The 26,118-nt window shown below is 42.8% G+C and overlaps 1 protein-coding gene across 4 annotated transcripts in view; it reads left to right on the forward strand.

The window, feature by feature from the left end:
• IVD (isovaleryl-CoA-dehydrogenase) overlaps positions 1 to 26,118 on the forward strand; it is a 262,374-nt gene that overhangs the window by 76,966 nt on the left and 159,290 nt on the right. For all 4 annotated transcript variants that reach the window (XM_089395878.1, XM_089395880.1, XM_089395879.1 and 1 more), the window contains exons 4-5: positions 21,224 to 21,348; positions 21,535 to 21,579. In XM_089395878.1, the coding sequence (XP_089252004.1) occupies positions 21,224 to 21,348; positions 21,535 to 21,579 (170 nt within the window). The remainder of the gene's footprint in view (positions 1 to 21,223; positions 21,349 to 21,534; positions 21,580 to 26,118) is intronic.

The raw sequence follows: 26,118 nt of genomic DNA on the forward strand, positions 1-26,118 counted from the left end.
ACTAGACGTCAATTTCAACAATCATAAATGCTACATAGTTGACAAAGATGTTGAAAATGTAGCAAACAAGGTCTTCCAACTTGTGCCTTATCCAGTGAAGACCTTGGATTTTCCTTCTACAAGTATGATTATGAGTTCATGAGTTAGACTTCAGTTAGGATGAGTTATTTCCAGTTTACTGGAATAATCATCAAGCTAGCATGCATAGAGTTGGAGCTTCAGTTAAGTGAAGTCTTCATCAGTTTGACTACAGAACGAGGTGGTAATTACAAGTTCAGTTAGAGCGAGTTAGTCTTCAGTGTTGATTGAAGGAAGGACGAGTTAAGAACTCTAGTGTTGATTAGAGAGAGAAAGTGTGTCACTCTTAGTTAACTCGTCTATCAGAACCCAAGTTCTAAATTTGAACTAGGTCTTCTGGCATGCCCGAATTGGGCCTATAAAGAGGAGGACAAAGGCACAAAGAATTGTTTTTTTGTTTTGTGCACAAAGGTTTGTGTGACAAGACAGAGCTCACGAGTTTGTGAGAGAGCCTTGATTGTGGAGAGCGCAGGAATTGTTTCCTAAGAAATAGGAGGAACAAGTGCACTAGGATTTAGGAGTTGGTTGTGTACAATTAATAGGAGCTGGGTCCTGTTACCACACAATCTAGTAGGGGTATCTAAGGGACAACCACTTGACCAAATGGCAACAACGAGACAAGGACCCAATGTCACCTCAGTTGATGTCCCCTTTTCTTTACAGACTTTCACTGATGGGAGGAGTCCCGGTACGAAGGAAATCACTAGAAAGGTGAGATCAATGATAAGGTACCATGTGATTTCTAAAGTCCATTCAAAGGAAAAGCTCAAATAATGGCTTGCTTGCTTCAAAAGCAAGATGAAGGGCTCTCTAACAAAGGCTTATGGGAGGAAGCCTAGACCTAGGGAAGAAGGATATTAAGAAAAATAAGGATACACTCAGATCAAGGATTCCTAGGGGAATAAGATCTCTCTTAAGGTTTTGCGAGATATGACCATGTGATGATTGGGACCACAAGAGAGACCTAGGGGTGCCCTAACTAGGCTTAAGGTTTTAAGGTTTACCATGAAAGAGACACCTCCAAGGAGGACCCTAAGTCAAGCTAGAACAAAGAAAGGGTTAAAATTGATCAAGCCTTGATTGAATGTAACCCTCAACAAGTCTCTCACTATGACATTAAAGGTTGACTTCCAAAATTCGAGCTAGGGCTTAGCTTTTCTCACAAATGAACCATTGAAAACCCGTGAAACTTGGTGAACCTCTAGAGGAGACAACAACGCAGAAGTTTGTCCAAGTGGAAGTGTAAAATCATCCCTCTAGAGAAATTCGCATGATGCCCTAGCAAGGACGTCTAGGTGAGAGACTAAAATTTTTGGGAGGAGAAAAAGAAGAGGAAAAAGGGGTTGACCACCAAATTTGCTCGGATCAGTGCCTTGTCCTTGGGCTATGGAGTCTATGTGATTCGAAATCTGGCCAAAATTGTCTTCAAGGAGGCTAGAAAATGATGCCCTAGCAAGCACTCTCTAACATTTACCCACCCAAGATTTATGGACTTTCATGGAAAGAAAACGAGTTCTACTCCACTAGGAACATTCATCTACTTGTTATCAATGAGTAACATGCACAAATTTGCAATTTAACATTCTTTTACAATGATATTCAACAATTAGGGCATGAAAGAACAATAACTAGTTGCATAATTTCCACACATTAGACATTATTATGCAAATATCTTTCAAAAGAATACTTTCAAGAAAACAAGAGATATATCCACATCCAAAATCAAGAAAATGGCTCCAAGAGAATGAAAATTTCGTCCAAAGATATTGAAATATATCAAGAGACCTCCAATAGACAAACTAAGAAAAAGTGCAAAATTCTCTTCAGGGGATAACTAATCCCAAGTCAAGTGATGATTTACAAATGAGGCCTCACTTGTATTTATATGAGCCTCCAACAATTCGAATTGGTCAAATTAGCCTAATGAGCCCCTAAAATGACTCGAACGTCCAAAATAATAAATCTATTGGTGGTAAGCCCACTAAATAGCTCCAAAGATGAATGACAAGCCTTTCAAGAGGGCCAAAATGATAAAACAATAGTGCAAATGAGGCGTTGGAAGGGCCTAGACAAGTCCTCCATGTGCCAATTAGAAGAGGAGGGCTCTGATGACCAAGGGGTTGGCCCCTTTTTTTCCAAGCACAACATCAGTGGTGCTCCCAAGTGGCTGTGGGGGCACAGTGAATGGTCTCATGGGTCTCCAACTGGATCAAGATGTCGATATTCCATCCATGAGGGCTAGAATGATGATACAAGTCCTCCCATGTCTCACTAGGTGAGACAAAACCTCACCTGGGCCATGGATCGATTGTCTAGCATCTGGTGCAAGCATGTGGCCGACTAGGCAATGTGGTCCAAGTGCATCGTCATCTCTGCATGATTGGGGCACAAGCAAGATAAATGTGGTGTTGAAGGATCCCATGATGTGGCAGTCAATGCTCTGTTGTGGAGGAGGCCCATGGCTCTCAACGCTCACCATACAAATGTCATCATGACTCTCTGTAGGGCTTGGATCCCATATAGCGAGGCCAAACCTCAAGATGAAGACCCACTTGCAGTCCTGTATAAGATCCAATGCATCTGCTCTGCTTCCAGTACAACAAATTTCATTAATGCAATCTAGTAAATGAGCTTACAAGTGAGGGAACCAAGTGGACACTTCATAGTGGCATACCCTTCCATAATGGGCTTTAGAATGTACAGGGGTCCCCAGGTTCAAGAGGGAAGCTAATAAATGACCCTATTAGGTGGGTTCAACCTCTAAGGGGGTGACTGGTCCATGGTACATCCATCAAATGGTAGGTGCCATGTGATATGATGATGGAACGGAGTGGGGTAGCAAGGGAAAGCTCCAAACCACATGCCATGGTACAAGGGAAACTATAATAAAGGAAGCCCACACATGGTTGTATAGATGTAGCAGGGAGCAATCGTGGTACATGAGTTACCCCAACCTTTGTTTTTCCACCCTTCTTCATATGCCTTTTGCTTTTTATTATTTTTCTTTCTTATAACTGCTTGGGGCTCTAGGGAATGAGAGCATGATGCTTATGATATAATAGTGATCACCCCCTTAAGGTTTTGTAGGTCATCACCCACCGTGGGTTGGGACAATCATGGGTTCCTTAATGATGCAGGGGGCTTGTATAGGGTGCCCGAGGAACCAAGGTGATGGCCATGATGATAGGGGGTAGAGCTCATGTTTGGGTTTTGCCCACGTGTTAAATTCTTGTGTCCTAGCCATCTTTTGCATTTTATGGTACATTTCTTGTTGTAAGTGGCCAAATAATGCTTTTAGCTTTCTTTTTAGCTGCATCAATCTCTGGGGCATCATTCCAGGTTTGACCTAAGGTGTGGACAAGGGGAGGGGGACGCTAACTCTTTGTGGCCCCAATGGACAAATGTGGACCCGGATGGGAAAAATGTGAAAAGGGGCTATAATGAGTAGAGGGGAGTGATATATGTGGTGTTGGGAAGCGGGACCATGCAACCAAAATCGAGGTTGCCCATGTAGTGCCACTCCTAAAGCTAGTGGCCAATAAAGGAGATCCCGCAAGACTAGGATAGAAGACTAACCACCAAGTTGGACAAGGGGACAAGAGTACAGACCAAGCCCATTCTTTCTGCCTAATCCCCGCACTAATCCATTTCTAGATGTGTTCATGATAAGTAATCAAAAATACCCAATTACATAATGAAAAGCCATACCTTCGGGGTTGGGAGGCTCACCTTCAAACATACGATTATAACAGATGGGTGGTGGCACATAATGGCTAGCTCAAGTGGCTGAGAATGGTGGCACATCGAGCTATCTAGTGGCTGCAAGGGGCTGCCGGCTAAAGACAAATCTAAGAGAAGAATTTCTCCTATAGGGGTCACCCACTGGTTGTGGGTAATAAGTCCTAAAGGATACGAGGCAAAAAGTGCACTAAGAAATAGGGCACAAGTGTGCTAGAAAATATGACCTGAAGTGTCCAAGGAAATAGGGATTTTCCCTATAAAATAGGAGTTGATCTGTGCTAGAGAATAGGGGCTCATGTGCGCGAGGAAATAGGGACCTAGTGTGCAAGGATTAAGGAGCCTCTAGTGCGCAGAGATCAAGCAAAAGAGAGCAGGTTTTGCAGAGCAATTCAAGGAGGCAACATAGGAACAATTGTTTGCTAGAAGGCTAACATCAAGCAGGATCAAGGCCAACCAAAATAAATTTTATCGGTTGAGATTTGGGAAAGAAGTAGAACGCTTTCTCAAGAGAGATTGATTTGTAATAGATTCAATTTCTCCAAGACAATAAAATACCACATCAAGTAAGCAAGCTTTACTTGTTGGGTTTTCTGAGAAAACAAGTGTGTTAATTTGTGTGATGTGTTTTTATCTCAATGTTTTTATTCCCCTGCTTCTTATGTGTTAGGAAACTCTGTATCTTGGTGAATGTAAACTAGGTTTCAATTTTTAGTTATCCATCGAAGTTGTTGCAGAGTTTCATGGAAATTTAACATGGTATCAAGGAAGATATTAGTATAAAGACTAACACCAGATTGACCAATTAATAGACAATGCAGATCAAGCAGAAGGCTTGTGCTAGAGTTTGAAGAGCAGAGCAGTTCTTTGGATAACAATATGGCATTCAAAGGATTGAGGTTAGATCACAGTTTAGAAGGAGCCTTGAATTTTTACTCATGGAAGTAGTGTATCTCAGTGGTGTTGGAAGATAATGGAGTGCTTGAGTATGTGAAGTAGGCAATAACTCCACCTGAAGATGCCCAATAGTTGATCCAACATAACAAGAATGACACCAAGGTGCGGGGGATTATTCTTGAGGGGATTAGATATCATATTATCCCTCGTCTCCGTGAGAAGAAGACAACATATGAGATGTTTTAAGCTATCTTAGATCTGTATTAGAGTTCCAATGATGCCAGGAAGCTTGCTCTCAAGGAGACACTAAGAAGTATCCAGATGAGCAAAGGAGAGCCCATCATCACATATCTTTTGAAGTTCACTCAGGTTTGAGATGAGCCAGGTGGGGTGGGCGTGACTATAAATGACAATGACCTTGTGAGTCTTGCACTTCCGGGACTCCCTAAGTCTTGGTATATTTTCTAGGATGTAGTAAGTGGCAGAGAGAATATTCCCAGTTGGGAAAGGTTATGGAGTGACTGCGTTCAAGAAAAAAATTGGAGAGGAACGAGTGCTGGTAGAGAAGCTCTAGCAAAGGACAAGGAGAACTTTGCCTTCGCAGGAAATGGTAGCAAAGCCAAGGGCAAAAGGCCTAAGGAGAGCTGAGTCTAGTTAGAAGGGTGAGAAGAAGAAGAGGGATCTGAGGAAGATCAAGTGCTTTCATTGCCATGAGTTTAGACACTATGCCATTAAGTATCCTAATCGGAAGGAGTCCAGTAAGGATCATGTGATCCTTCTGATCCTAATGATGAACCACAGAGGTTGGTTCGAAACATCGATACAACAAAATCATGAATGCAATAAATTCGGAAGACAAAACGACACAAAAGGATCATGTGGCTGCATTAGCTAAGGTAGATACATTTTCTTCTTATTGATAGCTTGCATGGCAAGCTCACCAGACAATAATGTATGGTATATTGATTCAAGAGCATCCTTCCACATGACCGGGAACATAGAGTATTTCAACCACCTAAAGGAGAAGGATATGTAGTTTCAGATTGAGCTAGGAGATGATGACGAGTATGCAACTAGGGGAGTTGGTACTTTCAGTTTTTAGAGGGATTTAGGTAACTCTCTCCATCTCAGAGATGTCCTCTATGTTACAGGCCTGAAGAAGAACCTTGTTTCAGTAGCTACCCTTGAGGACAAGGGTTATGATGTCATCTTCAACAGGGGTAAGGCTTACTTCAAGCACTCAATGTTTAGATGTAAGAAGCAAATAGGTGTGAGGAAGAAGAATTTGCACTTGCGATAGGTTGAGACAGGCACATCCTTGAGTAGCAAGGCAGGAAGTGTGTAGAGTAGAGACATGAGGGTTGAGGAGAGCAGGGCTTTGAGGGAGTCCTTAGAGTGAGAGCAGGTTAGAGTTCCCAAGAAGAAGCCTTAGCCAGTATCACATTTTGAGTCTCGACTAGTTGGCAAGTGGGTCGACCAGTAGGATGATGAGGAAAAGAGAGTAGGGCGGGTGGAGGAAGCCACTGAATCAAAAACTCCCAGTATAGGGAGAGTTCGAGCCAAGTGGGTAGACGAGTTGTTTCAGGGATATTAGGAGAGAGTTGGACCTTCGAGTACCACATTCAGGCAGAGGAAGCAGCCACTAAGATACACAGGGTACATTGCAGTTATGACTGAGGTGATAGACTTGGATCATAGGAACTTAGTTGGAAGGAAGATGTGATCATATTAGATTTCATAGCAGAAAGCAGGGAAGTCTTCTTGTTCAAAGGGAGCAGTTCCAACAAACGAATAATGTGGCGTTGTTGAAGACAGATCCAGGTGGATGAGGTTCTTCGAAAAGTACCTTCCTCACTAAGAGAGAGTGTTCAAAATGTTGCGAGCAAGGTCTTTTGGCTTGTGCCTTAGCAAGTGAAGACCTCAAATTGTCTTCCTAGTATGAGTACGAGCTCATGAGACTTCAGTTAGGGTGAGTTATTTCTAGTTTACTAGAATAATCATCAAGTTAGCATGCGTAGAGTTGGAACTTCATTTAAGTGAAGTCTTCAGTAGTTTGACTACAAAACGAGGTGGCAGTTACAAGGACAGTTAGAGCAAGTCAGTCAATCAGTCTTGATTGAAGGAAGGACGAGTCAAGAACTCCAGTGTTGATTGGAGAGAGAAAGAGCATCACTCTCAGTTAACTCATCAATCAGAACTCGAGTTCTAAATTTGAATTGGGTTTTCTTACATGTTTGAATTGGGCCTACAAAGAGGAGGACAGAGGCACGGAGACCATCCCATGGAAGACCATCTTCACTTGGGCTTTGAATCATGGCCTGCCCATTAGGTAGTGTTAAGGCCAACCTGTGGGCATGCTGGGTCCAATGGTGCAATCATAGAGAATCCTCTATTTTGGGTCACAGAAGATCAACGTCATGGATCCTGGGGGTGCTTTGAGACATGCATCACGTGTTCAAGTCATCACAATGTCCAACGCTTTTATGTCAGTGGGCAATGCTGCATCTGCTGAGTCATCAATCTCTCTGGAAGGTCTGGGTACCTGTGGAGTGGGTTCCTCAAGTCTTGGGCTGCTGTGGACCCGGTTGAACAACCAACTCAAACACAAGTGAAAGCAATCATTCATTAGAGACTAAGATTAGATAATCATCTAAGTGGACCAAACTTGAATGTTAAGGGGATATTAATGCTTCAAACTTGGATCACCTTCCAATATCTAACTAGATGATGTCTCGTAAAATTGCCCCCTACCTTGATAGAGGTGGTGAATGGTCAATGCTATTAGGTACTTCCAGTCCCCAAAGGGTGGTGGCATTTCCAAGGTCAACCCCTCAATCAATAGGTGTTAGTGTAAATGAGTGGCAACAAAGGGGAAAAGGCTTTATGGGCAAGTGCCATGGTCAAGGGGACCAATGGATGGCGAGTCCACATCGTGAGTGTATAGATGCAAATGGAGGGAGAAATCGTGGAGGTATGAGTTACCCTACTGAACATGCTTTTTCCACCCTTCTAGTGCGCCTTTTACTTCTTTTTGATACTTCTTTTTATTTTGGGTGCATAGCTCAAGGCTTAGAGCTTGCTTTTTATGATATAGCATTCAATTTTATCCCTTAAGATGAGACAGTTCATTGCTTATTAGGGTTGGGACATGCAAGGGTTCCTTTTGATGAATCAAAGCATCCAGTGCTCAAGAGCCGGGTGACAACCAAATGAGGAGGGTAGAGTTCATGCTAGGCTTTTGCCCACACAATATCTTATGTGCCAACCATCTTTTGCATTTTGATTTTCTTCTTTTTCTTTTTTTGTGGCCATACTACGCTTTTTCATTCTTTTAGATGCATCAACACCCAAGGCAATGTTTCCCGACCCTACTCAGGGATGTAGTAAGAGGGTGCCAAATCCCAACGAACCAAAGACGAGTTAGACTCTAAGAATGGAGATTATATATAAGGGGTTTGTAATGTGACATGGAAAGTGTCAAGTAATGTGACATGGAAAGTGTCAAGTATGGTGTAGGGGAAAATGGACACATTATTTCAATCCTGGTTTTCCAAGTAGTGTGCCTCTTATAACTGTAATGCCTCATGGGAAGTCCCACTAGACTAGGGCTAAAGATTAACGCCCCTGGTAAGGTGAGAGAATAGATTTACAGTCAAGATCAGTCAATTTTCTAGATCACCCCATTATCTGCACTAAATGCCCAGAACAAACAAGTATATGCACTCGATTGCAAAATGATCAAAGCACCTTTTCAATAGAAGCCCACCTTCATCCAAGAGGAAATGCCAGATGGCTAGAGGTATTTGACTAAAGTAGATGGCGAAGGCACATGGCATATCATCATTAAGAAGTGAATATCAGGGGCTGCTAGTTGGTTGGCTGTCAATGTAGGAGAAAATTTTTCTCCTATAGGGTCACCCATTTTGGTGGGTAACAAGCCCAACTGTGGAAAATGCATTTACAACATATTGTGGATTTGATCCAGTTGACTAGGCTCTAGATCATTTTTCTCCTATAGGGTCACCCATTTTGGTGGGTAACAAGCCCAACTGTGGAAAATGCATTTACAACATATTGTGGATTTGATCCAGTTGACTAGGCTCTAGATCTGTCCTTGATTTGCTTGGTTGATTTGGATCTCCAATGATGTACTCTTGCACCTTCATCGGATCTAGTACACTTGAGTATCTCAGTCCTCACTTGAGAAAATTGTTAGTTTTTGTAGCATCAGATGTGTTCTAGCCTTGAAATTTTGTAGAGAGGCTAGAATACATGAGGTCTCGAAAACCCAAAAATTGTTTCTAGAAATTCCGCCTAGAAGTGACTTAATTAGAATATTAACTAGTTTTTAAATATTTCCTAAGTCTAAACTTAGGGAATATGGTTAATTAATTAGTATTAATTAAGTCAAGGCGTGAATCATCTAGAAACTCAGATAGATCGATCCAGCTATGATCCTAGCCATCAATTATGTTTTAATCTAGGCCGTTGGTTCTCCAACAGAGGATTATAAGAGGAGGTCAACGCGGTGATGGAGAGAACACTTGAGAGGTTCGATTTTTGAGCATATCAATTTCCAAAGTAGCAACAATCAGTTGCCAGAGAGAGAGTCTGAGATCAAAGCAGTGAGAGAGGGGCAGAGAAAGTGAAGCCGGAGGAAGGATTCCAGATCTGGTGAGTACATTTGTAGAGAGGCAGAAGACCCACAGAGACGCTGACGCTGGGGCAACGTAGTAGCCTCTAGAGGCAGTTTCGATTATGCGAAAGACAATTTTTAGTGCCAGAGGCTGGACAGAGGTTCCAGAGCCCAAGACAGACATTTTCCCAGACAACAGTAGACCAGATGGCTTGAGGAGAGGCTGGTTCGAATAGAGTGCAGAAGGGACTGCGCTAAGGTGATGCAGTCGCTGCGCAGAGCCAGTTTGGATGGCTCACTTGGAGCTGAGGTCAGAGCTCGGATTCGCCTGTGGGGTGAGGGGATTTCCTCACTAGATTTTTGCCAATATTCTCTCTGTAGGATTTCCAGTATTCGACATCCAGTTTTTACTCAAATTATTTCAATGCTGCTTAATAATAAAACCCTCAATTGTTGCACTGGTTTTCCCATGTTGGGTTTTTCTAGGGATTTTTGTCCAAAAATAATTGTGTTATTTTATGTGTATGCTATCATTTCTTCCAGCGTTTATACTTCCGCAGTTTTATTTGTGTAGATTGCGGTGTGATTTATTCAGTATTTGCTGTAGCAAACAGTAAATAAATTGTTAAATTCAATTAACAATTAAGAGAATAATTTCCAATTGCTGCAATAGGATTTCGGTTTGGAATTTTCACATGGTATCAAAGCGCAGTTGATCGACCAGAGAGCTTAGAGAAGGAATTTCGCTGCTCATCATGGGCAGCAGGCCGAAATTTCCAAGGGCAGCACAATCATTCTGCAAGGAGGTCGAGTTACTTGAGGACGTTCGATTCTTCTGAGTGAAGGGCAAAAAAATTTGATCTTTCCAGATCGAGTGATTCTAGAGGCAGAGTGTAAGGACCTACGGTTCCGCCCGATGTGCGACCAAGTTCGACAACGAACGAAGGTTGGAGAAAGTGCGAAGTATGAAGCTCTGCGGTCTAAACGTGCGAGGTAACATGTTATAGTGCACGTAGGAGGATGGAGCGAGTCATGTTTATAGCGTGGGGAGCATGAGCGCTCAACCCACGGCCGACTTACACTTAGCAAAGGCTAATCTCATACATTGTGATGGAAAGGCGTGGTAGTGTTGGCTGACCAACACTTGAACGAGCGTTTGAACAATGCGTGAGGGCGTGGGCAGGTCGGCTGGGTAGCCAAGACCTCGCCCAACGCACGGTATAAGTTAGCAAGAGTGGAGGCTCATTTGGGAATCACAACTTCGCTCATCACATGTAGAGAAGTGCGCAGATCAAGTGTGGATGCGCAAGAAGGAAAGGCGCAGTTTGGTGATGCGCCCGCTCTTGGGCAAGGTCGCACGAAGGTAGCAAGATATCTCGGTTTTGGGTGAGACTTGACACGGGTGTCTCGGGTAGCTCGAGTGAGCGCCCGCCCATCGTGCAAGGGTAAACAGTGGAGACTTGGTGAGTTGCCCGCTGGTGCGAAGTTGGAGAACGGTGGAACGTGGTGAAGCCGGGTGCACGGTGAAATGTTGGTGAAGCCGATTGTGCGAAGGGGGTGTCTTGTTGACTTGGGGGAGTCACCCGCCCGTCGTGCATGAAGACAAGTTTCGGTTGTGAAGTGCGGAAGGCAGCTCGTGTGAGGGCGTGCCTGCCCGCCTTGGGCTAGGAAATCTTGGCTATCACACGGAGGTGTGATGATGATGTAAAATTGGCTAAGTATGAAACTTGGTGTTTCTAAGTATACTTGTAAAGCATTGTAAACTTGTAAAGTTGTATAGTATATTATTCGGGTAGACTCATTGTTCAGGGAGTTGCCCCTCCCTTTATACTGTGCAATTGTGTTCTTTTGTATAATTGATGATGATAATGAATGTGTATGGGTGTTCATTGGTATAAAGGAGCATTAATAATTACTTGGTTGCGAAACACAAACTAAGTAGACTAATGGTTAGGCATAGTCCATGAACATAAGTATTGGTGAAAAGAAAGTGTTCAGTGGTGCCGCCCCTTGCCAAGAGCGGTTGAAAGACTACCGTCGGCCTGGGAGCGTGACAGTTGGTATCAGAGCTCGGTTGGAGCTGGTGTTAGTGCAGGATTGCTCGTGACGAAGTACAGGTGGTATTGAAGCTGATTCAGGGTTGAAGAAGCTTGACAATTAATGACAGTGGAAGCAAGTACTTGCAGGTGAAGGAAGCTGTTTCACATACAAGTGGAACAAGGGCTGGTTCATGGTTGCAGGCAACTTGGTGAAGCTGTTGGATGGTGGAAACTAGATCGCAAAGAAGAAGGAAACTGTTAGCAATGGCAGCTGAATCTCAGGTTGGGTCTAGTCACGATGCGAAGGATGCTACTATGGCATTCATTGAAAAAGTGTTGGAAAAGATGGAGGACTTAGAGGCTTACTGGACTAAGAAGATGGACTTGGTCGAGAAAGATCAAGAGGCCAATTCGAAGATAAGGGAAGAGCTCGAGGAACTTCGGACTCAACATGAGTACACTGATCTTTTGTGTACACAACTTGAAGTAAGGGTAAAGGAGATTGAAGAGGCAAGAGATCGAGACTTGGCAGAGATCGTGGACTTGCAAAAATCTCTTGATGAAGCCAGAGATGAGATCGCGGTGTTGAAGAAGGCCGTGAGGCATAACTCAGGTGGAGGAGTGCCTCATGTGAAAGTCAAACAACCGGAATCTTATGATGGTACAAGAAGTGAAAAGACTCTTGGAAACTTTCTATGGGACATGGAGCAATACTTGGAGCGCTTGGGTCTATCTGTGATGAGATGAAGGTGAAGGTAGCTGCTCAGTTCTTGACAAAGGATGCTAAGATGTGGTGGCGAAGGAGGATGGATCAGATTGCCAATGGCAGTGTTGGTGACATTACTTCGTGGGATGAGATGAAGAAAGCTTTGCAGACCCATTTCAGTCCTCAAGATGAAACGTGGGAAGCAAGGATGAAGATTAAGTTCATAAAGCAGACAGGGAACCTTCAGACATATCAGCGGGAGTTTGCAAGTGCGGTTCTGGAACTTCCTGACATGGCGGAGAGGGACAAGGTGTTCAACTTCATTATTGGATTGAAGCCTTGGGCACGCAATGAAGTGAAGAGGCAGAAGATTAAGACACTTGAGGAAGCTTTTGCTGCTGTGGATAGGTTGGTGGAGCATTATGATGAGACTTCTGATGATAGGAAGAAGAAGTCCGATAAGTCGAAAGAAAAGAAGAAGGATGATGCTTCGAAATCGGATGATAAGTCGAAGACGAAGAAAGCCTTGAAGTGTTGGATCTGTGCTGAACCACATACGGTGAAGAATTGTCCTTCTAGACCGAAAGTGGCTGCGATTGCACAGTCTAATGCGAAGAATGAAGAAGCTTCTATGGGGATGATGTAGATACTTGGTGGTGGTGCTGCTACAGAGGTGATCTCTCGGAGGGATCCTGAGAGGAACAGTTTGGAGTATGTTCGGATGAAGATTGGGAGTGCTGATATACTCACTATGGTAGATAGTGGGGCTACTCACAACTTCATGAGTGAAGATACTGCAAGAAGGATTGCGCTGAAATTTGTACCGGTGAAGGCACAAATGAAGACAGTGAATTCTCCCCCTGATTGTGTCCTTGGCGTAGCTGAAAAAGTGGACACAACACTAGGTGAGTGGACAGGGAAAGTCGACTTGACTATAGTGCGAATAGATGACTATGAAGCTGTGCTGGGGATGGAATTCTTGAAACAATGTGATGCTATGATTGTTCCACATTTGAAGAAGCTGTACATTTACGATGGAAGGGAAGATGTACCCATTGGTGTTCCAACCATTGGCGTGACAAGGCCTAATTGTAAGTTGGCAGTGATGCAAATGGAGGATGAGAAGCGAATGGAAGACATGAGTAAGTGGTTGTCTATGGTTGAGACAAAGCTTACTGAGCAGTCATTGGTCATCAAGACACTTTTTGATAGTATCTTGGATTTGTCAAGAAGGCTAGAAGTGGTTGAGGATGATGATGATGATGATGAGGAAGCATATGTGAGGCCGAATGTCCGAGAGGAGGATTGGGTCACTTATCTACAGAGGATGGAGATAGAGAATCTTGACAGATGGATTGAGATGATTAGTGAGGGTGAGCCTTCAGGCTCTACTTCCTCTACATCTTCTTAGATGACATAGAAGATGGGGCTCATTGTTAGCTGCTCATGGCAGTGAGTCCTTAAAACAGGTTGAGCAGGTATGGTAGATGGTGCAGGGATGGTTCGGCATCAGGCATCATGACATGTTGCAGATGGGATGGAGTTTCCATGGACCTGAGCATGGATGAGATTCTTGTTGAGTCCAGGATGTGGCAGAATCCTAGATAGACTGGTGAAGGCATAAGGATGTTCACTCTCATGGCTTGAGTGCGACAGTTGGATTAGCTACCCAACTAGTTCAAACATGGGGTCCGGAAGTGCACGAGGAGATGCTGGCATGAGGCAGATAAGGAGGAGAGTTCACAGGATGGGACGACACATGATGGAGATGATAGTTCTACATATGTTACAGGGATGTTTGCAGTATGTGGAAGAGTTGACATCATGGACCAAGGATGAGATAGTTGTTGATGATGATCTTGGTGGATGGCTACCAGGATGGTATGTTGTCGAGGATGACAACTATTTCAGGTGGAGGATGTAAGGACTTGCGGTTCCACCCGATGTGCGACCAAGTTCGGCAACAAACGAAGGTTGGAGAAAGTGCGAAGTATGAAGTTCTGCGGTCTAAACGTGCGAGGTAACATGTTATAGTGCGCGTAGGAGGATGGAGCGAGTCATGTTTATAGCGTGGGGAGCCTAAGTGCTCAACCCACGGCTGACTTACACTTAGCAAAGGCCGACCTCATACATTGTGATGGAAAGGCGTGGTAGTGTTGGCCGACCAACACTTGAACGAGCGTTTGAACAATGCGTGAGGGCGTGGGCAGGTCGACTGGGTAGCCAAGACCTCGCCCAACGCACGGTATAAGTTAGCAAGCGTGGAGGCTCATTTGGCAATCACAACTTCGCTCATCACATGTAGAGAAGTGCGCAGATCAAGTGTGGACGCAACAAGAAGGAAAGGCGCAGTTTGGTGATGTGCTCGCTCTTGGGCAAGGCCGCACGAAGGTAGCACGATATCTCGGTTTTGGGTGAGACTTGACACGGGTGTCTCGGGTAGCTCGGGTGAGCGCCTGCCCGTCGTGCAAGGGTAAACGGTGGAGACTTGGTGAGTCGCCCGCCAGTGCGAAGTTGGAGAACGGTGGAACGTGGTGAAGCCGGGTGCACGGTGAAACGTTGGTGAAGCCGGTTGTGCGAAGGGGGTGTCTTGGTGACTTGGTGGAGTCACCCGCCCGTCGTGCATGAAGACAAGGTTCGGTTGTGAAGTGCGGAAGGCAGCTCGTGTGAGGGTGCGCCCGCCCGCCTTGGGCAAGGAAATCTTGGCTATCACACGGAGGTGTGATGATGATGTAAAATTGGCTAAGTATGAAACTTGGTGTTTCCAAGTATACTTGTAAAGCATTGTAAACTTGTAAACTTGTATAATATATTATTCGGGCAGACTCATTGTTCAGGGAGTTGCCCCTCCCTTTATACTGTGCAATTGTGTTCTTTTGTATAATTGCTGATGATAGTGAATGTGTATGGGTGTTCATTGGTATAAAGGAACATTAATAATTACTTGGTTGCGAAACACAAACTAAGTAGACTAATGGTTAGGCATAGTCCATGAACATAAGTATTGGTGAAAAAAAGTGTTCGGTGGTGCCGCACCTCGCCAAGAGCGGTTGAAAGACTACCGTCGGCCCGGGGGCATGACACAGAGGGAGCAGCCCATATATTTTTTGTTGAGTAGATCTCTAGCTTGACGCAGTGGCAATTTGCTAGAGTAGAGCCAACGTCGGGTGGAAGGAAGAAGAGTACACAGAGGGAAAATTTTCCTCAAGGAACTTCTAGTCTTAAGAAGTTCGATTTTTACTTGCAGATCAACAGTCGTTGTGAGTAGATCTTCTCATTCCATAAGGGAGTACGAATAGCAGAGCAACAACTGAGCAGAAGGAAAGAGGAGGTTTTTGACATTTTGTTGAGATGGCCACTGCTGGGCTTCGTGATCAGGACAAGTTGGATGGAGCTTCCAACTATTTCATCTGGAAGGCAAGGAAGTCCTTCCTTCTAGATGAGTTTGGTCTGAAAACATATATTGATGCTGTTGATTTGGGGTAGCATCGGATGTGCTCTAGCCACGAAATTTGGTGGAGAGGTTGGGGCACATGAGATCTCTAATACCCAGAAAGGGTTTGGGCAGATTCTAAACAGATCAGGAGATATTAAAATAATTAATATTTTTAATGGAGTCCCTAAGTCTAAATTAGGGAAAATAAAATATTAATGTGTATTAATATGAATCTGTGTTAGAGTGGTCCAAAAGACATGGATCAAGCCAGATCTAATCTTAGCCGTTGATTAGGGACTTAATCTCGGCCGTGGATATGTCAACAGGAAAAGTATAAGAGGAGGTTTGAGGGTCAGTTGGAGAATACACCAGAGTGATCGGTCATTCTATTCTCTAGAGCCGAGTTTGCTAAGAGAGATAGAATCAGTGATCGGAGAGCAGCTGAGGGGCATTGTGTACAGAGAGACAAAGAGGCAGAGATAGTGCCGGGATAGCAGCAGAGTAGCCAGAGAGAGAGATGCAGGGGCAGCTAGTGCTCATGCAGGGCCACACAGAGGCAGCTAAGTGCTGTGCAGAGCACCAGAGGGGCCAACGTAGCTAACGCAGAGGCTCAGAGAGCTGACGCAGGCCAAGAGACGTTGATGCAGGGCCAACGCTGGGCTAGGGGAGGCTGACGTAGTCCAGATTGGGCAGATGCTGGGGTTTTTGGGGCAGATTGGTGCTGAGTAGCTGCCGGAAGGATTATCCGGGGTTTCAACTAGTATATTTGTCAGAAACTAAGAGGTATTACTGCCAAGGAAATTCTCTGTTGGGTAGGCGAGTTTCGTCACCCAGATTGTACTTTGATATTGCTTAATAAGAAAACCCTAAGATAGCTGCATCAGTTTTCCCACATTGGGTTTTTCCGGGGACATTAGTCCAAAAATAATGGTGTCATATGGTGTGTTTGTTTCTGTTTCTTTTTAGTTGCTGATCTGTAATATGTTGAGCATGCACTAGTGTTTATTTTCAGTATTTACATTGTAAATAACTTGTTAAGGAAAATAACAAGTAGGTAGGAATAAATTAGATAAAGTGCATGGAGGGTTTCTAACTAAGTAAACTTAGAAACTTCAACAGATGCAGTGGTAGGAATTCCCACGGATGCAGATCAACTGAAGGAGTACAAGAAGGAGATGACACGGGCGAAGAGGCTGATCCTAAATAGAGTTCGGGATCATGTTGTTTTAGACATTACCAAGCAGATGTGGGATGCTCTCGCCACATTGTATTAGGGTACTTCTAAGCAGCGGAAGATGTACCTCGAGGAGAAGCTGAGGCTCATCCGGATGCAGAAGGGGGAAGGCATAGACCCCTTCCTCACTAGGATTCAGGAGGTTCGGGACCAATTGTTAGTTGTTGGGGCAGCGCCTCAACCTACAGAGCTTGTGAGATTGGCACTCAACAATGTCTTTGAGGAATGGCAAGTCTTTGTCCAAAGCATATTGGGCAGAGACAAGCTACCAGATTGGGACAAGATGTGGGCTGACTTGTAGCAGGAGGAATTGAGGCGAGTTCTTCTAAAGAGCTCTATCAGTGGCAGTAGCAGCAGACAAAAGCAAGTAAAGGAGGAGGAGAATGTGGCCCTCGCATCTAAGGGTCCTAGTCAGGGACAATGGGAGCAGAGGAAGAAGAAGGACTTGTCGAAGGTCAAGTGCTTCAGGTGTGGTGAAATCGGTCACTACATTACCCAATGTCCTCTCTGAAAGGACAAAGAGGAGAAGCAGGACTAGGCTGCAACACATGCTGAGATCGATAGGCTATCCTCTAGGTTGAAGGAAGACTTCACTATGATCGCCGACATACCTCTAGGAGTGAGGTGGGGTGATTTGGAGTTGTAGCCCCAAAGTGTTAAAGATGGGTAGGATCCTTGAGGAGTCCACCTCACAGATCAATACTTTGCTATGGGGGCCCACAAATTCAGTAGCAGGATGGATCAGTGATAGTTGATGCATTCAGATGCTAGAGTGATAGTTGCAGAGACTAGTAGCAGTCTAATGCTAGGGAGGGCAGTGCAAAATTGTAATGTTCCAAACTAGGAAAAATAGTGCTATACAAAGCAAACAATAAAAACAACACCATAAAATTGAAACATTCAGTGCACACCCATAAAAAGTCCAGGAATGACCAACAACTGAGCCATTTTACTATAATCTGGGAGAAAAGTACAATAATGTGGAAGTGGTGCACCCGGGCTTGCCTCAATGGCCAGCGTGATCAAGCCTAGGTGGTTATATGTTAAGTCTAGATGGCACAAATAACTGTTGCAATGATGCCCTGCACTGTCCTTGTGAAATTGTGTTGTTTGCTGCAAAGATGCTACTGGAAACCCCACCTCTGGTGCTCAAAAAATGCTGCAAAATTAACCCCAAGCTCTGTGACCAAAACCCACAAAAACCCAGAAAAGGTTTGGTCTGATTCCAAGCCAAAGTCGAACCTACAAAATGGTGCAAATTCCCCAGTTAACTAGCAATTCGCCTTGTTATAAGAATTAGGATTTCAGGCCTGAATGTCGTACGTAAAATTCTGAAATTTTAACCACAGACTCCTCTCAGAAAACCCAGAAAACCCAGAAATGGTTTGTCCATATTTTGAACTCCCAAAATCGACCCCCAAGAGGCCCTACGCCCTCCAAACTGTTGAAGCACACGGCCTGCAAAGATGCCAACAAAATCCTCCTCCAAGGCTCCGGAAAAGTAGCAATCTCCTCCACAGATGTTTCCCTTGTCTCTCCCGACAAGGATCAACCACAAAAGCTGAGTCTCCACCTCCCACGTGTGCACAATATTCTCCCTCTGCGCTGGCCCTGGAAGTACAAAAGTCACACTGAATAGAAGCTCTCTCCTCCAGCTCCAAAACTCACCCAAATGGCAGTCAAACACCCAAGCCTCCTTTCCGGAATTTCTCCCGGCCAAAGCTCCTCTGAAAGATGTCACAATCACCTTCTCCCGGACAAAGCTCCTCTGAAAGATGTCACAATCACCATTCGGCCTCTCCTCACCGTGTCCTCGAGAAATACGCACCACCTGGAGATGATGGATGCAAATGCTGGAAATCACAATGAAAACCTCCACCAAAATAATGTAGATGAACCTCTCTAGGGTGGCACTCGAAGTCCCCCGAAGAAAGGGTGAGCTCTCCACTTGAAGAACTCTTGCTAAACAGCAAGTGACTTGGCTAAGCAGCTCGAGCAACCAAAGAGAAATTTGATATGCCAAAAGATGATGAAATGAGGAGAGCTGCCTTCCTTATATAGATTTTGTGGAGCACTTTTCCCTCCATTTTCCCTCCATCGTGGGTCCCTCACTTAACCATTGATTTCCCCTCCATGCAAATCGAACTAGGGAATGTGTATTCTCCTAGTGTGGGTGGCCCCCACGTATAACTTAACCACATCAAGATAACTTCTCCTAAGTCTAGCTTCCTAATAAAATCGAATGGGCCCCATCACCTCCAAAATTGGCTCCAAAATGTAGAAATTAATCTTGTTCCAAAATAATTTAGGAAGGGACATTACAGGAGTTGGCAACAATGCAGAGTCCACAGCAACGCAGATTCTTCAGTGACAATGCCGATACTAGTAGCAGTCAGAGACTTGGGTGACAAATGCATTATACTGATCAAAGTTGATTCAATATTTTGGATGCTTTTTAGTTGTAGATGTTGCAGTTGCAACAACAACAATAGATGAGAGGGAGTTGCAGTGCAAATGAAATGTTGGCAGTGTCAGCAGCAACACAAATGCAACATATATAAGAGTTGTGAAATGGTTGGTGGGCAATACGGCCAAACACCAGTAACGTGACAAGGGATGATGCAGAGATAAGGTGCTGCTGCAGGGTGTGCAGTAGCACTAGAACACATTCCTCGCTAAGAGGGAGTTTTAGTTTTTGTAGCAGCAAATGAGTTCTAGCCTTAAAATTTCGTGGAGAGGCTAGAATACATGAGATCTCCAAAACCCATAAATTGTTTCTGGAAATTCCGCCTAGAAGTGACTTAATTAGATTATTAACCAGTTTTTAAATATTTCCTAAGTCTAAACTTAGGGAATTTGGTTAATTAATCAGTATTAATTGAGTCAAGGTATGAATCATCTAGAAACTCACACGGATCGATCCAGAGATGATCCTAGCCATTGATTATGTTTTAATCTTGGCCGTTGGTGCTCCCACAGAGGGTTATAAGAGGAGGTCAATGTGGTGATGGAGAGGACACTTGAGAGGTTTGATTTCTAAGCAGATCGATTTCGAGAGTAGCAACTGTCAGTTGCCGAGGAGAGAGCCTGAGATCGAAGCAGTGAGAGAGGGACAGAGACAGTGAAGCCAGAGGAAGGATTCCAGATCCGGTGAGTACATTTGCAGATAGGTAGAAGAGCCACAGAGAGGCTGAGGCTACTGCGTTGCCCCAACGTCAACTTTGATTCTGCTGGGGAAAGACAAGTTTCAGTGCTAGAAGTTGGACAAAGGTTCTGGAGGCCAGGAGAGACATTTTCCCAGATAGCAGTAGACCAGACGGCTTGGGGAGAGGCTGATTCAAATTGAGTGCAGAAGGGACTGCTCTAGGGTGATGCAGTAGCTGTGCAGAGCCAGTTTGCATGACTCACTTGGAGCTGAGGTCAGAGCTTGGATTCACCTGTATTTTCTCTGCACGATTTCTAGTGCTCCACTTCCAGATTGTACTAAGATTATTTCAATGCTGCTTAATAATAAAACCCTCAGCTGCTGCACTTGTTTTCTCAAGTTGGGTTTTCCAGGGGACTTTTGTCCAAAAATAAGTGTGTTATTTTATGTGTGTATGGTAGCATTTCTTCCAGTGTTTATTCTTCCGCAGTTTTATTTGTGTAGATTGCGGTGTGGTTTATTCAGTATTTGCTGTAGCAAACAATAAATAAATTGTTAAATTAAATTAACAATTAGGAGAATAATTTCTAGTTGCTGCAATAGGATTTCGATTTGGAATTTTCACAAAAATCTCTTTCTCAATGGCTTGTGTTGTTGTATGGTGTCTTTCTCCTCAGTAAAGTACTCCATGCAATTAGCAACTTTTTACAGCATCTAAGTAATGGTTGCCTTCTCACACTAATGTTTCCTCTTTTATTTATGTTGAGGAATTCATTAACTTTAAAGGCTACTTGTTCGTTTACAAGTGGACTTTTGAGAAATGCTACATAGGCTCTAACACCACCTCCAGAATGTGGAAACGTGGAATTTAGGCCCAGTGCATTTTACTCTTGAACATTTGATCAAATAATGTTTCCAGGAATTTTTAAGGATTATTAGTTGTTGATAGTTGTACTTGGGTTGCAAAGAGTTTTTGTTGCTGTGATATCCATGGCCAAGGGTTTGGTCCTTATGTTAACAATGGATAATATCAGTTCATTCCACCATCTTTTTAGATTTACTGTTTCCCTCTATATCTCTAAGAATTCTTTCTGTAAGTGCATGATTGATTTATGACAATTTCTTAATGAGTTATTTCCTTTTGTTATCCAATTGAATTTCTCTCCAAGCAATTTCAGATGTGCTCTGTGATGACTAGTTTTAGCAAATGTCCTCTTTTGATTCAAACAACGGTGTCTCTGCATTTATTCCAGAAATCAGAATGAGAGGAGATGTCTTTAGTTATTTCTAATTCACATAGGTATTGTTTGGCAGTGGAATATGGAGGACTTGGATTGGGTTATTTGTATCATTGCCTTGCAATGGAAGAAATCAGTCGTGCTTCTGGGTCTGTTGGTCTTTCATATGGAGCACATTCAAATCTATGTATCAATCAATTGGTATTAACATGATGTTTCCACTTGTAGTCTGCTGGACTGAACTGTCGTAGGGACTCTTTATTTGTTATTATTACTTGCTGTACTTTTTGAGTCGTAGTTACTTGTTTTGGTCATTAGTGGACATTAATACATTTCACTTCTGACTCGATTGTTTTTCTCTTCCATTTCTTCATATTTATTATGTAGGTGAGGCATGGCTCTGCTGCTCAGAAGGAGAAGTACCTACCAAAGGTTTTTTCTAGATTTGTTCACTGATTGCATTGCTGCATTAACTGTATTGAGGAAATTCATGTCTGATGGAACTAGTTTAAAAGTGGAGGGCAGCATGGGCAAGTATATGTTGTCATATCAGTGAAAAATCCACCCTGTGGTGCTGGACATGCATTTCGGTGTTTCAGAAACATTATTCTTGTCTGAAACACCTCTGAAACATGGCTCGAATGTTTCAGTGACATTTTGTATTTTTGAAATGTTGTATCAACCATTTCAGCAGGAATTTCAGTTGTTTCAGTGGATGTTAAAGATGTTTTGGCTGGTGTATTGTATTGATTATTTCAACTGACATCTAGGTCACTAAAACGAAAAAGAAATGCCAATTTTTTTCAAAAAAAGTTAAACACTAATTTCTTACTTAAAGTGCCTGTGCCTCTCTTAATGATAACTCTACTTTTGGCTTTATTTCTAAATATGAAATTCATGAATGGTGTTAATTCTAAGGTTTGCACAAAATGTAAGTTCAATCATCAAGCACAAATCCTAGGGTAACTTGAGGAAACCACCGTCAACTTGATGGTCATCCTCCTCACTTTAGGCTTGCTTTCCTATGGTACAAGGTGGGATTCCCTAAGATCAAATCACTTATCTACCTTGTTAATACAAATCTAGAATCAGATTAGTGACTTGATTACTTTATGGTTTTGCAATATGTATTCGATGGGATTGAAGAGGACAAGTGGCTTATGCTGATGGGCTATGGAGTTAGGCAGAAAGATGGCAAATCAACCTTGAATAAAAAGAAGAGATCAGCAAGATTATCATTGATAAACCTTACTAGTAATATCATCCAAATGATTGTGCAAAACTGAATGAAAGGTTCCATTTGATACATATTCATCATCCAGATAACCTCTACCAATGCATCGGGTAATCATCAAGCTAAAGAGAATGATAGGACAGTCATTAAAGATGAATGAACAGCCAATAAAATCTTCATCAACAGATATGATTACATCAAGCGTGAAAGGATCAAAAGATCACAGCCAAAGAGCTCTTCTTGAACTCAAAAACAATCCCCAAAAATGGGTGAAATACTTCCTGATAAGAAGAATGCACCAGCAGATTTATAGTGGCAGCTCTGTACATTATTTAGCATACAAAAAAGAAGATGAATGCAGCGTAAATCTATCACAACTGTTTCTTCCTTGCCTGCAATGAACCTTGGACTCTGCCTTAGCAGTTTTTTTGATATATTATTTTATTGTAGATTAGTTGAGGGGGAGCTCTGTAAAAGGCTAAGCACTTCTCATTTGCAAGATGGATTGGAGTGGAGTACAAAAAAACCCTCAAGGCAAAGTGTGTGTGTGTGTGTGTGTATATATATAGCAGGGGGTAAATCAGTAACTGAAACATATAGTTATATAGCAGGGGGTAAATCAGTAACTGAAGCATGTAGTCATTGCTGGCACCAGGGATTGCATAGTGCCGGTGCCAAGAAAACCTCCCTTGGTCTGATACGATAGCCCACAAACCATACCGAGCAAGGTTAGCTAGGATTTGAACCGAGGTGGACGGCATTGTCACTGTGAGTCCTGAGTCCCGACCAATCAGGTTACCCCTGATGGGCTTTACATTAAAAATAGCCCACAAACCATACCGAGCAAGGTTAGCTAGTATTTGAACCGAGGTGGACGGCATTGTCACTGTGAGTCCTGACCAATCAGGCTACCCCTGATGGGCTTTACATTAAATATATATATATATATATATAGTAACCATAGAAATTATATTTGCAAAGTCTGTGCCCAAGGCACATCATATTAAATCCAGAGTTTGAAGAGCAGTTTTCTGCCAGATAATTCAGAAAGATTGTAATCCTATTAGCTCTTCTATACCAAAATTCTATAGCATACATCCAAAGATTTCTGTAAGTGTACTGTCTGTGAAAGGTACCTAGGATCTTACAATATTTTGCAGACATTATCGAAATTGATAGCTAAGACATAAGAACTAGTCATCTAGTACAATTATATTATCTGCTGGTGCTACCTCATTCAAATCTAGGATTCCTGGTGTCACAAAATAAGCAGAGTTTGTAGATGAAACTTGAATGTAGACATCACGACCTCATCCTTGCTGGGCGTCTGAACTAAAGACAATTGTGAGTTCACTCTGAGAATTTCTTTCGGAGCTCTTGAATTTGGTTCCTTTGTTTAGACATGATATTCAACAAGGCATTCATCTAGATATACAACTTATCAATTTTTAAGCTGTGTAAGTATTTCTAGGTGGTTAGTAGATACCCTGTGGCAACATAGGAGAATAGAATGGTGAGATAACTGCCGCTTCCATGGATATCTCAGGAACAAAACAATCCTTGAAAGAAGAGGATATTGGGTTATGTGTTCGAATGATGATTAACCTGAACCATGAGGATAGTGTCTTTGCATGAGCCTTCGTGGATTTCATCCAACATGATAGCTGCTGTCCTTTGAAGCATATGCAGAGTATGGCTGATGTCGAGACTTTGAACCGCTCCCATCACATGGTTGCAACCCGAATTGGCACCTAAAGCCCCATCTATGAGCTTCGAATGATGTCCTTTCACCTTGGGGTGACATATGATCCTTCATGGAGCAGTCTTTGAAGAATTAATTGGAATTCTGATCCCTGATACCTGCCATGTGGATTGCACTCTATTTGATTCTTGCATACGGGATGAGCCATAAGTATTTTGATGATTATTGAGTGCATAAGGTGGACTTAAGGGATATGGGCCTCCCTTATGGATCCATTGACCATCAAAGTTCCGAGTGCAATAGATATTGCGTGATTGGCGAAAGAGTGCGGGAATTTGTGAGAGAGTTTGCCAGGAAATTTCGCAATAAGATGATATTTAGTAGCTCCTATATCCATCATTTTCTCCAAGAAAGAATAATATTCAATCACATAAGAAAGTCTAGAAGCCTTCTTGAAGTAAGGTCCTCATCATCAATGATTAAAAAATGCATTAAGAAAAGCGTGAATTGGTTCTTGCAGCCACATCTTCTTCCCATCAATGCTGCTCCCTTGAAGCATGGTGTTTGACCTTGCCCATAGGTTTTATGTGCCACATGTTTCATTTCTAGCTTGGGCACTACATTAGAAATGGCCAAATGCAGCAAGAGTTTTGATGTGGCAGTTTTGAAAGCACCATAACTCCCTCCATCTTAATCGGAATCTTTATTATGACAAGAGCTTTAAAATGTCGCAGCAACTCTGCATCTACTGTCATTGGTTTAGCAACAATCTTGGAACTTTGTCAAAAAAGATCTACTCTTCTTGGGAAAGAGGACATAAAGGAGGTATTCTAAACATTTCTAGATTGAACACTCCTCACAAATGTCCTCGTTTATGCCATGTGTGACATGAATGCCAAGTGTCATCTTCTTGACTAGGTTGTTCCTCTTCTTTTGTACACGTGACCCTTGACTATGCCATGAAAACCCTCCAAAGTTTCCTAAGATGATGAGTCATGCCTTCAAATATGTAGAAATGCTTGAAAATTGTGAAGACACCTAGAATGCACCCTCCAAAAGAGAAATATGCATAAAAATATGTAGCCATATCACAGATTGTGAACTAATGGCACATGTGCATTTGTACTCCAAAGATGTGAACTTAGCAATGAAACACTCTCCAAAAGACATAAACATCCTTCAATTGTGTGAGAGAAAAGGAAAAAACATGGGTCTTCACTACAGCCTCTCCTATGAATTATCAAGCAGGTGAAGCTGACTTGTACCATGCTCCACAACTCATATATGCTGATGAAGTGCTTCTAAAAGAACGCCTCAAAAAATGCAAATTGGACTTGCAATTTTTGGTGGTAGCAAATTGTATTGTCATTTTATTTTATTTTTTTCTATAGTAATGCCAAGAATCGGGTATGTTACTGATCCACATACATGGGTAACTCTAGGATAAATTTTTTCTGCTATGATGCAGCCTGCTAACTAGTAGCCCCTACTGTGATTCACAGATAGCTAGCCTTAGATACCTTTCATCCATTTTCGACTTAGCGCACCCATTGATCTAGCCTACTCATTCGATAAGGTGAGTTATCTGTTGTGAGGTACATTAACCATTTTGGCATTCAAGTTCTTTAATTTAATGTTTAGGGTATTCTAGAATGGATCTCAAGTTGAAATTGGTTTATAAACTGTTATTGGTTGTGTTCTTGTTCCCTTGATTCACCTTGATGGTTACTATTTGCTCCTAGTCTAGCATGACCTTCCTTAGGGTTTTTCTTTCACTGTCTAGGAGGGGCACAAATAGGAGGCTTTGAAGATGGTAGTGCTCCATGTTATTAACAGTTAACACTCGTCACCATTATCTTTATTCCATTATCCCATCTTTTAATTGGATGTTGTCGGTCGTTCAACTAGTTCCCTGTTGGCCTTGTCCTATGAGAAGGGTTGAAAATAGTTGAAGTTGATGTAGCTGTAAAAAAAAACACAAGCCAAGATCAAAATGCAAAAGAATGGCAAAGGATGTAAAACAAGCAAAAGCCAA

This window comes from Pinus tabuliformis, chromosome 1_2 (genome assembly GCF_031772625.1).
Source record: "Pinus tabuliformis cultivar Carrire ecotype Pingquan chromosome 1_2, CPIR1, whole genome shotgun sequence".
Taxonomy (NCBI): Eukaryota; Viridiplantae; Streptophyta; class Pinopsida; order Pinales; family Pinaceae; genus Pinus; species Pinus tabuliformis.